At 46.6% G+C, this 16,434-nt stretch overlaps 1 protein-coding gene across 8 annotated transcripts in view; it reads right to left on the bottom strand.

Moving 5' to 3' along the window:
• Positions 1–2,179: 2,179 nt before the first annotated feature.
• DPY19L3 (dpy-19 like C-mannosyltransferase 3) overlaps positions 2,180–16,434 on the bottom strand; it is a 69,555-nt gene continuing 55,300 nt past the window's right edge. For 2 of the 8 annotated variants that reach the window (XM_072782789.1, XM_072782779.1), the window contains 3 exons: positions 8,809–8,941; positions 7,593–7,751; positions 2,180–5,988 (listed from right to left, as the gene is read on the bottom strand). In XM_072782789.1, coding sequence (XP_072638890.1) covers positions 5,879–5,988; positions 7,593–7,751; positions 8,809–8,941 — 402 coding nt within the window. In that variant the 3' untranslated portion in view covers positions 2,180–5,878. Of the gene's footprint in view, positions 5,989–7,592; positions 7,752–7,778; positions 8,699–8,808; positions 8,942–16,434 lie in introns of those variants that run through there. The other 6 variants (XM_072782761.1, XM_072782770.1, XM_072782739.1 and 3 more) reach the window with 4 other exon arrangements.

Below are 16,434 nucleotides of genomic sequence, written 5' to 3' on the forward strand. Positions count from 1 at the left end.
TCTGCCTCTCTCTCTCTGTCTCTCATGAATAAATGAGTAAAATCTTTAATAAAAGTAAATAAATAATAAAACCTTTCATTATTGCATTTCTTTAAAATTTTATTTATTTGGGCAGTCCCAGTGGCTCAGTGGTTTAGTGCTGTTTTCAGCCCAGGGCGTGATTCTGTAGACACGGGATCTAGTCCCACATTGGGCTCTCCCTGCTTCTCCCTCTGCCTGTGTCTCTGCCTCTCTGTGTCTCTCATGAATAAATAAATAAGAATAAAATAAAATTTCATTTATTTGAGAGAGAGACAAAGAGAGAAGGTGGGGGAGGGAAAGAGAGAAGTAGGGAGTTTCTGAGCAGGGAGCCCGCTGCCAGGCTGGATCCTAGGACCCTGGGATCATGACCTGAGCTGAAGGCAGACGCCTAACTGACTGAGCCACCGAGGTGCCCCTCTTTTATATTTATGATTATCTGTGATCAGTGACAAAGACTTGCTGAAAGCTCAGATGTACATTGCTTTTTAAAGACATAATGCTGTTACACAGTTATAGACTAGTTTGACGTAAACTTGACATTTATATGTGTTAGGAAACCAAATGTATTTAACTTGCCTTATTGCAATGTTCACTTTATTGCAGTGGTCTGGAGTCCAACCCACAGTATCTCCAAGGTATGGCTGTATAAATCCTAAAAGAGAAGGACTTTAAAAAATAACAATGGGTATATCAACACCTAAAAATCTGTACTAATGGGCAGCCCGGGTGGCTCAGCAGTTTAGTGCCGCCTTCAGCCCGAGGCATGATCCTGGAGACCCAGGATCGAGTCCCATGTCAGGCTCCCTGCATGGAGCCTGCTTCTCCCTCTGCCTATGTCTCTGCCTCTCTCTCTGTGCCTCTCATGAATAAATAAATAAAATTTATTTATTTTTAAAATTAAAAAAAAAAAAAGCTGTACTAATTCTTCAATATCATCATTTAAAGGGTTTTACTAGAGTACAATGGAGGGACAAGGACAGAGCCAAGGTCAAGATGCCATCCACGCAGGATACTCCCTGCTGTAAGGGCGTGGCTTTCAAACACCAAGAAATACATTGTATAAGGCACCTCAGTTCAATAACGCCTACCTGTGGAACAAACGACTACTTCCCAAAATACTTACATTTCCATCTGGGCTGTCCCCTTCTCTTCTTTCTCTTTTTCTCTCAATCTTCTAATGCTGATTGTAACCCACTAGATTGATTTCACATTTCACTATGGTTCTATTATCTGCATTTTGAAAGACAATCCCACAAAGCAAACTTTAAAAAAATACATATTTTATTTATTTATGAGAGAGAGAGGAGTAAGCACAAGAAGGGGGAGCAGCTGAGGGACAGGGAGAAGCAGGCTCCCGGCTGAGCCAGGAGACCGATGAGGGGTTTGATCCCAGGGACAAGGGCCAAAGACAGATGCTTAAGCAACTGAGCCACGGAGGTGCCCCCTCAAGCAAGCTTCTAACTATTAAATTAGCTGAAAAGGTTTGGGATGAGTTACAGATACCACTTTTGAAAGAAGGGGCAGAAACAGCTTTTCATCTACTGTGTGCCTGGTGTCAGATGCCAACCCGTTCCACGTTCAGTGCATTGCTGTCTGGAATCTCTCACTCATCTGTAACGCTTCCTGTGCTGAAGACCATTCTGGCAGAGGGTAATCAATAGCTTAAGAGCTTTCTAAGAGTCAGCACAAAATATCTGAGCCCCCACTGCCAGTTTCTTCTATCTGGAAGTGAACTAGTCTATTTCTGCTCAGAATTTCAGTATCTGCTTTGAATAATGTAACGGTCAAGCACATTTATCCATGAATTCTTACCCAAATATGGACTACCACCCATCTTCCTGAATCACTGAAGACTAATAATTTAATTGACAAGTAGAAACAATTCCGAAGGTGCAAACAGCTTTTACCTCTTTGAGGATAAATTGTGCTGACATCAGCCTTCTCTTTAGAAATACAAACTATAACCCTGAGTTTCAAGTGAAGCAAGTAAGCAGCTATCAAATTCCATGAAAAAACAAACTCCTTCGACATTAAGCAAGTCCAGCTGAGACCTTGGAACATCCATCTCTAGGGACCAGAATTTATGTAGCACGTATTTAATAACTTCAGTAGCTGGTTCCTTGGTTTCTGACCTTCAAAGAAAGGAAAAACACTCATCTTGTGTACTTTAAAAGAGCTTTATTTAGTATATAATCTCCGTACAATTCAGTACAACAAATTATAAAAGCTCTTCGTAAGATTTTACCCATAGGATGTTAAATACAGAAAATCAATTGCCAATTGCCACAAGAAAGCAAGCCACTCTCATCTTAAAAGCTTTTTTCCATCAACAGATAAGCACTCTCTTCTAGGCCAAAAAGGTTGTCATATATAAAGCATTTGGGAGCATATTAACCAAGATACATGATCTGGGAACATTTTGTATCTTCCTATTTAATTCCAAGGTTTCAATTGAATTTTAAAAATGGGAGTATTTCTATGTTAACTCAGGTAAGTTTTGGCCAAAGATAAGCTAAAATTGGTACATCTTAGACAAAGTTCACATGGAATGAGAGTAAACATTTTTAGTTAACTGTGAAGTAAAGATGCAGACCAGATGAAATATCTACATAAGTCCTAGCCCTCCGGCAGCACCAACCCAACACACGCACACGCGCACATGTGCACACACACGCGCACCCCTAGCTGACCTCACAAAGAAAGAAAATCGTCTGCAAGTGGACAACAGATGGCCTACTTAACACCTAATTATGCTCCTGGCCAATATATCTGAAATGAATCCCTATTTCTTCGGACTGTAATAAAAGTGACTGGAACCTTTCAACTATACTAGAATCTCTAATAGCCACTGTGATCAGTATCAGTCATTTAATGAAGCCATTTAATGAAGTAAGTAGATCTAAGTAGGGAATCGTAACTTTAAATGTGTAATAGTCCATTCATTTGCTAATCTTCTGCTGTGAAGCCAGGGTCTTTCCTTTGCAATAAGGGTTCAATGATTCCAGTTCTATTCTTGCATAAATTGTACCAGGAATGTGGTTTGGGTATGTTCTAATACCTCTGGTCAGTAGAGATGTTTTTAAAGGTGCAACAGGTACTTAAATCTATAAAGCAATCTGAGCTCTGAAATTTTCTTGAATTTCATGTTCCCAATATTTTATAATTTTCCCAACCACAGGTAATTTACTCAAAAGCAGTTTTTATTAGTGACTCAACCTTATCAAGCCTTACCAAAGCAGTCAAATTAATTTTCACAGAAATAACCCTTTTTACCCCATTTCCTATGCTTGTGTTGAAGTGTGTACTTACTATAAGAAGGGGAACTCGCACAGGGCAGTTTGGTACGAGTACAGAACTCACGGGAGGGAGCTCGGGAATGAGAGGACACTGGGGAGCAGCCTGGTTCGTCAGCTCACAAGACGGGTGGAGACAGTCAGGGAATCTGGGGAGTCACGTAAGTAGAGGATCATTAAGAGCACTTATTGTACTGAGAGGTTCTTCTAGCTAGCTAGCTCTGAAGCAACATCAAGGGGTTATCCTCCCCATAAAAAAACAGCCACGTTTGAGGCCACTACCAAACATTAACACAGCTGCTGAGATCTGTGTGGTGGGAGTGACGGCCCCCGGTGCCATGCTCTGGCCTGGTACAGAGCCAGGCATCAGCCACTCTTCCCCTTTCCTCCTGTGGACTCCAACAAGAAGATCATACAAGAGAATACTGATGAACGCTAAGAACGTTTAATGGGATTTGTTGACAGACTTGTTCATCAGCAAAGAAAAATGTCTACTACACATGGTCACAGTGTCTTGGAAAGAGTGTATGTATGGACTCTGTCTTGCAAGATTTTTTTTTTTTGGCACTTTGTATTTTTCGCTGAAGACTAAACACTAAATATCTTGGCAACAATGGCACCTACACTAGGAGAAAAAGATTCCTGCGTGCCATCAAGATGGTGATAAGCATACACATTTAAGGACGTGTTTCTTATGCTGAGACTCCACGTACGCAAACGCTTAGATTAGTGCATATAGAAATCTTTAAAATAAAACTGGAATATATCTGGAAGGTGATCGAGGACTTTAAAAACAAAACTACGTAGTCTAACATGTACCTTACGTGTGCTTCGTTTCAATGAAAAGTAAGGCACTCGCCGAAGGATGTGCTGACCCATGCTGTCAGCCACACCAGGCATGCATCATTCCTGGCTTAAAGTTCTCCTACTGATTAAAGTGTTTTGTTACTGTGTTACCCTAAACTGCAGTGGTCTCCAACCTTCTTACAGAATACAGGAAAGACATAATTCAGGAGTTTCAGCTGCATCATTTAGTAACCCAGCCATTTTTTTTTTTTTAATTTAAATAAGTTTGGATAAAAAAGCCGAGTATCCTGGAGTCCAACATGACAGTCTAAAACTTCTTTTTTTGAACACTGTTTAATAAGTAGTAACTGAATGTGAAATAACTTGAACGTGTGATCTGTCTAGCTTGATGCCTAGGGTACTTCAGTACAAGTGCAAGGAGAGACCTTTCCATCATTTCCAATTGGCAAGAACAGGGGAGAAAGTTAATTTCATTAGCCACCTTGATTTAGTTAAATGTGCAATATGCTTTTATCAGCAACTTTTACATGTCCCCCTCATTAGAAATTAATTAGAAAAGCAATTATCAAAAAATGTTTGAACAGGTATACATAATCCTCTTTGTTGTTTACAAATAAGCATGACTTAGAGGCACTTAGTTACCTTTTAGTAAGAAAAAGAATAACATTACCCGGGCCCTCACAGTTAAGATTGGAGACCACAAATCAAATTTGGTATGAAAATGCTCTCTGCCAAAAATATTGTATTCGTGAATTAGTTAAGATAGAACATTTTAAAAATATTCAGACTTTGCAAGGTTCTAGGCTGTAAAAAATACAAAGGCTAAAAACAAAAAGTTTAGAAAATTTTGCAAACCCAGTAAATTTAAATGAGTAAGAAATGAAGAAAAATTTTCTTACTTGCAGGATAGGCTAAATAGTATCAATAGATTTTAAAATAACACTAAACAGTAACAAATTCTGCTCGGCTACATAACATTTCTGCTCCTTTCATGACTTACAATAAGGAATTTGTCACACTTTTCTGTATCCCACATTAAAACATGCACCTGCATGCATGCGCGCCCGCCCGCACACACACACACACACACACACACACACACACATACTGAAGTGCTAAACTTTACATTTCAGACAGGGCACAACGAAAAGTTTTAGATATATATACAAAGACCTAACATGATTTTTTAAAAAAAATATTAAAAGCATGGCGATTGGAAAACATTATAAAATGTTTAGGTCAAACAGGACGATAAAGAGCTTTTTAAAAAGCTCCCCGTTGGTCTTCACTAGTGAAACGATACTGAAGAATTTAACTATGCATCCCCTTAATTCGACTCAACCGTAGCTGTCTGAAGTCAATTGAAAGTATTTCAAATCCCGAACAGCCTCTGGATTTCCTGAATGACGTGTGGCTGTTCAGGCTACCTGTGGCACACTTACGTTTCTCCCCAACAACAAAATCTGAGACCATTCCTAGAAAGGTGAGAACCTTTAGGCTAAAGAACATTAATGAAACGAGATAAAAAAGAGAAGCTTGTGTTAAGATACTTTTGAGGACGGTAACGCTTGTGTAAACATCTCTACAACTTCCTCCTATCACAGCTTTGTGGTACAGGCTACCTAAAGACATATGAAATGTTACTGTTGAGTTGCATTAGGATGGAATTTCAATATCAAAAATAGAGGTTGGACAGAGAGCTTGGTTACTTGTTTCTAGATAGCTTGTAAACATGGAACGTCTTGTTCTGGAACACTCTAGTGAAGTATGCTGTGTAGGGTGGCAGGTTTCTCTTTATCTCTTCGCAGAAGCGAGGGTGGCCTGCAAGTTTCAAGTCGGGATCGTTCTCTCCTGGGCCATCCATCATCTAAAGCCAAAACAAAACCAAACACGGTTTGGGAAACAAAATCGTATTGATAGGAGACGAGAGAAGTAGGAACAGGTGTTGGGTTTCTTTGAGAGTCATGTGTTACGGCTACGTAAGTTGTATTATTTCAATGTCGGCGGCTACTTCAAGATTATCTGGTCTACCTCTTCCCCGTCGGAAGTTTAAATCAAGGCTGAGAAGGGGAGCTGACGGTCGCACAGTGACCACCTTTAACTGCAAGGCGAGAAGTAAAACTTGGATCTCCTTGTTCTTCGGGACGTACTACACTGTCACTCTCACAAAAATGAGATGCAGAGTGCTCGCTTTGGCAGCACGTATACTTAAAAAAAAAAAAAAAGTGAAATGCAGAGAAGAATTACTATGACCAGAGGAAATCCTCCAACTCATCAGATGGTCTAGTTAGAGAAAGTTACACACAAATCAAAATTTAAATGCAAGTCTTGGGTCTGTTATCTCCTCTGAATTCAAGATAGTTATAGACAGTTTCTTTCCTTGGGCAGAAATTTGAATCTCATGTTCTCTTTCCCCCGGATTTACTGAGGCGTAATTGACTAAACTGCATACAGTTAAGGGCTACAACCCGATAATCTGATACACACATACATGGTGGAGTGATTACCACAATCAAGCTAATTAATACTTCCACGTCGGTCAAAGGGACAAACCTGCAGTAATAAGGTGAATTAGGTCTGAGGCTCTGACCGCACAGCATGGTGACCACAGTTCATGGTCCTACCCACATGCCTGACGTATGCTAAGAGAGGGACGCCCAGGTGGCTCAGCGGTTGAGCGACTGCCTTCAGCTCAGGGCGTGATCCCGGGGGCCGGGGATTGAGCCCCGTTTTGGGCTCCTTGCAGGGAGCTTGCATCTCCCTCTGCCTGGGTCTCTGCCCCTCTCTGTGTCTCTCATGAATAAATAAAATCTTTAAAAAAAATATGCTAAGAGAGTAGATCCTAAGCGCTCTGAGTCTCTAATTCTGTATGGTCAAGTTTTCTTTTCTGAGAATTTATTATTTCCAAATGGCTTATCATTTCTCCCCCCTCATTTTCAGCACACACGGCCTCTTGGTGCAACTCTTCTTCTGTGCTCTCATCTGAGGCCTGGCGGGGTTCTGAGGCCAAGTTCCTCCGGAGGGAGGAGGGAGGGGCAGCCTGCTGCTCGGGGACACAGGCTCGGGGACACAGGCTCGGCCACAGGAAGCCGTGTCTGAGGGCAGTGCCGGGAGCAGCGTGGGTGTAGCCCTACCGTCCCAGCCACACTCACGCGCCGGCCCAGACGATGCTCCAGAGCTCAGGTCTTTGGAGGCTGAGCTCTTGTTTTTAACGGCAAAGCCTTTAAAGATGAATTTTATGCAAAGCCCCAGGACGCAGATCAGCTGAAGGCAGAGCTGCTCTGCTGGACGTGAAGTTAGGGCCCGACACCTCCTTACCCGCCGCATCTGCCAGGCCCCAGCCATGACCCAAGCGCAGGGCCGCAAGTCCCACAGGATGCAGTGAGGCGGGGGATGTGGCTGGGGACATCCTTCTAGGAGGTACAGACACCCGGGTGGCCCCCGCATGAAGCGAGGGGACGACATGCTTACGTGCCCGTTGGCGACGTCCAGCAGGTCCCGCAGCCGGCAGCCCCGCTGGTGCCTGCGCTCGTAGCAGATGCTGTCCTCCAGGATGACGTAGTCGGTGCCGAAGGACCTCAGCAGGGCGTGCACGTCCTCCGGGGACCTCTTGGCGTATATCTGATACACCTGCGACGAGAGTGACGTGGAAGGGGCGGCAGTGGCCCTCGCTGCCGGGAGTGAGCCACGTGGGGGGATGGGGGTCCCAAGAGGTGGCTGTCGTCACGGAGCCTGGGCCGGGGGGAGGGGGCAGCCACCCCGCAGACACAGACTCAGGCGTCCCCGGGGTCCTGCGGCACGAGAGGCCAAGCGCAGGTGGCGCAGGTAGGACAGCGCTGCACCTTCACAGAGACGGTGGGGGGACGGGGCGCCTTAGGCATCCCGGGGGAGCGTGCAGTGCCCTCACCGCGAGGAGCCCAGCCTGTGGCCTGGCGGTCGCGCAGGAAGAGCGCCGTGGGCCTCGGTGCTAGGTGCCCGCTGCGTGGTCTGGGGAGCCCACCCCGCTCTCTCGACCTCCCGCTCGCCACCAGCGTGGCATGCCGGGTGAGCACCCACGAGGTGAGCAACCCGCCTTCTGGGACTCGGCACCGGGAGGACGTTCTGCGTGTGCACGTGTGCAGGGGGCTGGGGGAGTGACAGGGAGGGACACCAGCCGCTTTCCTGCACGCAGATGTCCACGGATGTGTCAGCCTGCAGGTGTGTGGGGGGGGCAGAGGGGGGCCTCGGCCCTGCGGCTGGAGGCCGTGGGCCATCCTCACGCCCGAGGCGGCCCTAGGACTCGAGGGCACCAGGACCTTGAGGGCGTGGGTTTTGTGAGTCCCCAGACGCGGGCTCCCGAGGCCCAGCCCCACGGGCCCAGCCCCAGGGCCCCCTCCCGCCTGAACTCTGGGGTTGAGCCAGGCACCCTCGCTGCCTCCTCGGCTGACCTGGGCATAGACAAGGGGCCAGGATGCACCCCTCGTCCTCTGCCTTCCCTCCCCGACGGGTTTGTTCTCAAAAGCCCCCTTGTCTACACCGCAGGCTGGGGCTCTCGTTACCCTTCTGAGCAGGAGGAGGTCTCCGGGCGCCTGTAGGGGCTGTGGGCAGGGCAAGGCCTCGACTCAGGAGATGCCAGGGGCTTCAGGCCCGCCTGGGCCGCCGAGCTACCCGGGGCAGGGACCCCCGCGCCCCCCCACGCCCCCCTCACCGCTTTGGTCCGCTCCCTCAGGCTGTTGTCTTCGTAGTGGGGGTGGTTGGTTAAGGTCCTGCCCGTGCACAGCTTGACCCCGGCCAGCAGCTGCATGCTCCCGGCGAACACGGCCTTCCTCGGCGTGTTGGAGCTGAAAGGTCGCGAGAGCCTGGTTAACCCCACGGCTGCGATTTCCTCACAGACGACAAACAAGACAACCGCACGCTGCCGGACTCACCCGGCTGCGTCAGGAAGGCCTGAGACTTGGGGGGAGACGCAGCACCTGGCTGCCTGACACTTGCACTCAAACTGTTTTATGAAACTTCCCCTGGTTGTGACAGCGGGCGGGACGCTTCTCCTTGACGCTTTGCTGGGCTTCCTTACAGTGGACGGCCCTCGGGCCTTCCAGGCCAAGTCCCCCGGTCCCCTCCTGGTCTCGCCCCGGAGGGGCAGATCCCGACCACACAGACCTCCACAGACGGTCATCGCCTTCTGTACGAGACTTAACTAAGAGGCTGACTTAACTAAGAGACTTAACTAACAGTCAAACGGATGACAAAGCCAGAGACTGCCGCGATCACGGGTTCCTCCCAACTTGGTTTTGTTCCAAACAAGAAAATGGACCATAGACACGTGATAAATTACTTTCCAGAGAAAGAGAATTACTAACAACAAAAGGACACAGAAGATTCTGGAAAGCAGGGAATGTACTACTCCGTTTGGGGATGTCCACCATTTGTGATGTGGCAACGCAAGTGTTTCCTACGTTCCTTTCCTTAGTCCTGATGATGAAAGTCCAAGGACTGTGGGGGAACACGGGGCACTCCTGTTGTTAAATCACGACCCCCTGGCTCTCCGAGGGCCACCAAGCTGCGATTCTCTGCCTCCGCGCGGGGCGTGAGGGACAAGGATGGTGGGTCAAGGAAGGACTCCCTGATGACAGTGAAAGCATTTTTCCTTCCCGCCCCCCGGAAAGAAAGAATCTTAGTAGTGGATTTTAATTCCCTTCCATTTTTTTGGGACATGGGAGTCTCTTGCAAATCAACGAGGTGCCGGTTTACTGTGAAGAACACGAGCGCCCTTCTACGACTCTCCGCTGAGGCCCACGGGGAGCACCGCAGCCCACACGGGCCCTTCCTGGGCTAAGGAAGAGGAGCCCCGGCCTGCCAGGGGGTGTTAAAAGACGGAGACGGTTTTGAGAAGGAGTCTAAGTGCAATCATTAAAACTCAGCATACTCTGTAGAAAGAACCAGAGCAGGCTGTTCTCAGCGAATCTGGAGATCAGGGCAGAAACCCCAGCGCTAGGTTTCTGGGAGAGGCTGCCATCGATCCCCATGTGGCACGAGCAGGTCTACGTGCGTCAGCGTAAGGCTCAGACCGCGGTGCGAGTGCCATCCAACGGAGGCCTCGGGATGCCTGGAAGACGTCCCGCAGTCCAAGCTGCAATGCTTACAAATAATTTCCTTGAAGAACTCGGGGTTTTCTAACCATGACCCCCTCGTTCACTTGGATTTCAAGGAGCTGTCTCACACGACGGAGCGTGGGTCCAAGCGCAGCGGGCACCCGGGGAGGACACACAGCCTGCATCCCTCCCGACCCTAAACCCCAGAGCCCGGCGCGTGGACTGCCACGGAAGAGCGTGTTCCGAGAGCGTGGCTGCGCTCGAGGGATGGTCAGTGTTCTGACAGGCAGGCCCAGGGGCCCGAGGACAAGCAGATGTTTGCTCCGTTGCCTTGAAGTGGCAACTTACAGGGAACTCTTGACATCGGCCCCATGTGGTCAGGGGGACAGGAGGGCTTCAGGGACAACACGTGAAGGTGGAGTGAGCGCTCCTCAGCAGGAGACTTAGCTTAATGCAACTGACCCTTATTAAGCAGCTCGTCGGGGCCGCCCCATCCCCGCATGCTGGAATTGCCAAAGACGGTGAGCACCGACAAATACTCATTACAGAGAATGTCAATGTTTTCCCAAGCCGTCCTTCGTTCCTTTTGTACACTCCGGACTGGCTTAAGCCATTCCACTGCAATAAATAATGCAGTTAATGCCACGTAGTAGATGGATGCCAAAAAGTGGCTCTTTGGGACCACGGAACCGAACAGACTGAGGATGCAGGAAGAAATGCAGTCTGGTCTCCCCATCTGGCAGAGCACGGGGTAGAGCGAGAGTGAGCGGTGGGGGGCAACCCCGGCCTCTCCAGTCCTACTGCCCAGAGGGTGCCGAACTGGCCTTTCTACCCAAATGACAAAGCCCGTGGCTGAGCTGAGAAGATCCATGCAAATCTTCAGACTCAGCATCACTATTCTGAATTCTAACGGGGGGCGGCAGCGGGGAGACGCAGAGCTGTTTCTAGTATCTATTTTGTAACTGTGGCACATACCGATGACTGGCCTGTTCTCTATTCGTGGCTCACGACCAAGGTTTCGTCTCCCTTCCTGGGCTATGATCCCACCACTTGGAGGAACTTCACAGTTCATAGAGGTCTGAGATGTCAAAAGGCCTGAACTGCTTGCCGGAGAGCTACAGGCTCATTCTCTGTCCAAACGACAGTGCTGAGGGCCTACTAGGTGCCGGGCCGCAGCGTGCTAGCTAGTCAGCCACCAGAGCCAGCCTCGGCTCCCTCTACAGGCAGACACTTCTGAACAAATGAGTCGGTGCGGCGCGTGTTTGCCAGTGCTCTGTGGGCCTTCAGCTATCCTGGGAAACAAAACACACAGACAAGGTCCCATCGTGGCCAATCTTGCCTCTCTCCTCCGGGGGGCCCGAGCACACTGGAGTGTCCCCTTGCCCACAGTGGGTGCAGCCCCCGGGAGGGCAGGGGGGTAGGTCACATGACTGCTTAGAGGCGCTGAGGGAAAAATGAAATAAACTGCACTCATCTGTCACATGTTTTAGTGTGTGGCCCCCCCATTAGTAAAGAGTCAAAGTTTAATGTCATCTGTTTCAACTGTTGGTGTAACAATCTTCTGGACTGTTAACAGTCTTTCACCAAGATCATTGGTTTTACTTTTTTTTTTTTAAAGATTTTATTTATTCATAAGAGACAGAGAGAGTGAGAGAGGCAGACTACACAGGCAGAGGGAGAAGCAGGCCCCATGTAGGGAGCCCGACTCGGGACTTGATCCCGGGACTCCAGGATCAGGCCCTGGGCCGAAGGCAGGCACTAAACCGCTGAGCCACGCAGGGATCCCCCTTTAGTTTTACTTTAAAGTAGCAAAATACAAGTATTCTAATGCCTATAAAATGGACTAGAAATAATACTTCTTTGAAAACTACTGACTTCCAAGCATGGCAGAGATGAGGTTTATTCGCTTTCTCCTACGGATTCGGTTTGATATGCCAGCCCCATGGTAAATCTGGGGTACACTTCTACTACTTTAAATATTTAAGTTTACTCATAAAGCAAAGGCAAAGGAAAACAAGCAAAGGGAAACAAAAAACAAGGACACACTTTCTGAACTTTAAAAGCCTAGATCCACTGTGTTTTCTATTTTCTGTGGTGAACTCAGCAGGCAAAGCGGAAAGGCGTTCTTTGTCCTTCAGATATGCAGCACGGCAGGTGTGACGCTGGCTACTCCTCCTTCAGAGATACTTCTGCTGACACAGTCTGTGGTCTGTGTCTAAAATAGCTAATGTGCTTTTAACCACTGAATGACACTTCTCTATTATAGGAAAACAAAGCAATTTTTACCAATGTTTGAACAAATGATGTATAAAATGAAAGGATAATTTGTTTTTATAGCTCTCTGCCAAGCTCTGTAGCAGGCTGCCCAACCTGCAAACAATTTATTCCGTAAGAAATGTCACTAAATAATGACAAGGACTCACAGGTCAAACGGATTTACATTACATAATTTAAATGTCATTCCAGGAAGACCTGATGGCATTTTGAACAAATAATCTCATTTATTTTTGAAGCTCTAAGCTTCAACAAGTTAATTACTGTTGAACTAATGGGTAAACTGAGCATTATAATATAATGTGTGAACATTTGCTTTATCTACACTTCAAAAATTTATAGAATTATGCAAATACCACAAAATGATTCATTAAATATAAAAGAGGCTTATAGGCATTTAAGGTCTGAACTTAACCTTCATCATATTTAAAATATCCAGTAATTCTTTCTGCTTTGATAAAATGCTAAGGAAGTTTGGGCCATTTTCTTAGTTCCATTGAGAAAATATGGCACATGCAGGCTTCATCACTGAAGAGAGCCTACTGCCAGTGGGAAATCTTCTAAAGCCCCATAGTTAAAATGTTACATCTCAAAATCTTCAAATCTATAGGAGTGTCTTAATTGCACCACGTCCAAGAAGAATTTCAGGAACCAAGAATGAAACCACTTGGGGTCACAAAGGAATGAGGTACGAAGCACTGCTGTTGTGGCATTTGGCCTCATGGAAGGAGATGTGCTTCCCAGACACACATAAAGCCCAACGAGCACCCCCTGAGTCCGGCTCAAAGTGATACCAGACCATTAAAAAAATTGACACCCCAAAACCAAAAGGCCAACATATTTGTATTTGGGAAACATTATCAGCAAAAGAGTTAATATGAACACGGGCAAAATCTGCTGGGGAGCAAGGCCTGTGGCACGTCTGTGTCAAGTGGGACGCAGGCCACCAGGTGAGCATGCCGCCTGGCGCCTTGCAAGGGAAGGACCGAGTGGCCTCTCCGTCCTCCCAGGGAAGATTCTGGGGCTGATGTCAACTAAATGTCCTCGCTGATTAATGAGAAATTGAATCTCAAAGTGTTCTTAATTTTATACTTAAAACTCCAAGGAACTGAAGCTTGGAAATTTCTATCACTAAAAATTAGAACTATAAAAAAAATTTCTCTTGAAACCCAGTAAGCCTCTAAAAATCTTTAAATGGAGTCAACAATAAGAATACAGAAGAAAAAAAAGAATGGAGACAATATAGGGCTGACATGAGGCTCAAGTTTTGCTTCAGTGAAGAGAGAGTTAAAGTGGATGGAGGGGCACCCGGATGGCTCAGCTGGTTGAGCGGCTGACTCTTGAATTTGGCTCAGGTCATGATCTCAGGGTTGCGAGGTGGAACCTGACTTAAGATTCTCTCTCTCCCTCTCCTGCCATTCCCCCACCTCTCTCGCTCTCTCTAGCTCTCAAAAAAAGAAAGAAGGGACAGCCACCCCATTTACAAACACTCATCATGTCCCGTGCTCCATAAACAGCTGTTGAATTGTATTCCTAAGTATACAGGTTCTGATATAACTTCATGTTGGGTGCCTGGGTGGCCCAGTCGATTACACATCTGCCTTCAGCTCAGGTCACGATCTCAGGGTGCTGGGATCAAGCCCCGCATCAGGCTCCCTGCTCCGTGGGGAGTCTGCCTCTCTCTCCTGCCTCCCGCTCTCCCTGCTTGTGCACGCTCTCTCTGTCCAACAGATAAACAAAATAAAATCTAAAAAAAAAAAAAAGATATGACTTCATGTATTAATGCTTTAAACATTTTCATAGAAATCTAATCCCTCCACTACAGCTCCTGTCATATTAATAAGTGGTATCCCAATATAATGCCCTTTACCTTCCCTGGAGGCTGTCTGGTTAGCCAATAAAAGGTCATAACTGAGCCCCTCCAAACAAAAGAGCAGAACCTACTCCTGCTGAGGTGATGGGATCTTTTTCCCATTTACCCGCCAAGCCCAAGAACCCCAAGTGGATCCTCGGCAAGACCTAATCTGCAAATGGAAGCTCAGCGTCCCTGGAGCATGAGCGTGATGCCTAAGGCAGGTGTGTGGTCTGCTCCGGCGTCAAGTATAGGAACCAGAGACCAGGACATGGCAGGTAAGCTTCTTCTCAACACTTCACAGGGGAAGTGCCCTGTGCCATCATGGAGGGTCACTTGAAGTGTCCCCCCAGGTTTCTCCAGGTCACTGTTTCTCATCCTGACCCATGAAGGGCAGCCACCCTGTATCAGAAGGTACATCCCCACCCCGGTAGAAGCTGTTGTGACCACTTGATGGAGGACAGATGTGTTGTCACCATGGTGGCTGTCTGACAACAGCAGCAGACAAAGTAGAGAGGAGGAGGCATTCCTCGCTGACAGGGTTGGATCCCCACCGGAAGCTGGTGGCTGCCTTCAGACAATTACAGACAGACTTTCAGATACACGTCATGTATCCTTAGGCCACGGCCTATTCCCCAGCACAACTCAGACCTACTAATGTCGTGGGCACATGTGACTAATCAAAGTACTAAAATGAAAGCTGAAGGTCATATTTTATGTTTCAAAAACAGAAGAAATCAAGGCAAGTTAAAAGAATATTAAGTACATTCCTTTGTGTTTGGAATTGAAGGCGACAGACCAGAGCCGACTTAAATGTTGATTTAAACAAATACATTTTGTGTCTAAATAGACCCTATTTTGGCATATATTCATCATCACTTAAGCTTATTTCACAAACATGCCCAGCAGCTATTTTTGCAAAAACAATAATTTGGATTTGAAGAATTTCAAGGGAAAACAAGCAGGATTAGATCACAATGGAACCAATATTTTGGAAGAATACAAAGCTTTCCAGTTGCTGAGGATTTTTTAGAAAGTAAAAAGAGGATGGTCTACATACGGGGAGAGAACCAGGTTAATGAGAGGAGAAAGTAAAGAGCAAAGATTGCTTTCCCAAATGAGAGAAATAACAGACTAACAGACTGCCTTCTTTACACCCGGAATATAATCTCTCATCCACAATTTTTCAGAACCAGAAATGTTACTTTAAATAATTTTCTGCGAGGACAAGCACGAGAATAGAGGCTCTACAGTAAGTATGCCCAGCCCGACAGTGCCAAACACAACCCCGGCTCTGCTGGAGTACATCTTTATCACCGACGCTACCGTTCGTTCCTGTAGGACTGGCCAGTGGAGGTGGGATGTTTACAACAACGATGTAGGTAGATCCACCAGGCCCCCCGGCCTCAGGAGTATACCCGACAGCGGGTGCCCTGCACCATTCGTAGCAAGAGTGCAATTTTAAAAACAGCAAATATCAGCCTCACCTTCAGATGTACGTGTCATAAATTTCTAGTTGACTACAGTTAATGCAAAGGTAATTAGCTTTTCTTTACATGAATAACCCTCTTCCCCCCCCCACACACAATAAATACTGAAGGAATTATTTACTCTATAATTGTCTGCCATGATTTAAAGTTAAATAAATAAATAAAGACAAAGCCCTGCTTTGTAATCTCAGCACTGGAAATATATGAAAAATTATACTTACCACATCTAGTCAGAGCCAGTCCGACATTGGGACCAAAGCCACATATATATATTTTAGGCATAAATCTCTATAAAACCCATGTATTACACTCAGGAGACCTAAGCTATCAAACATTTACCATCTCTTAATACACAAGCGGTGCTAAACTGTACTGGTTAGTAAACATTCGTCATGAGCAAGTGCCAATATGGCTACTAAAATTCTAAGTGATGGAGACGACACAGCCGATGCCTTTGGAGTATGTCACACAAGATTGGTGACATCTATTTACATGTGAATAATTACACCGCTGCTTTTTGGTTATAAAGCAGGGAAATACAGCAGCACAGGGCCCAGGAACAGTGCTCTGGGTAGAAAAGTTTATTTGTGCTGGTAGGAGGCAGGTTTCACTACCAAAGCTGTGAA

Source organism: Canis lupus, chromosome 1 (genome assembly GCF_048164855.1).
Source record: "Canis lupus baileyi chromosome 1, mCanLup2.hap1, whole genome shotgun sequence".
Taxonomy (NCBI): domain Eukaryota; kingdom Metazoa; phylum Chordata; class Mammalia; order Carnivora; family Canidae; genus Canis; species Canis lupus.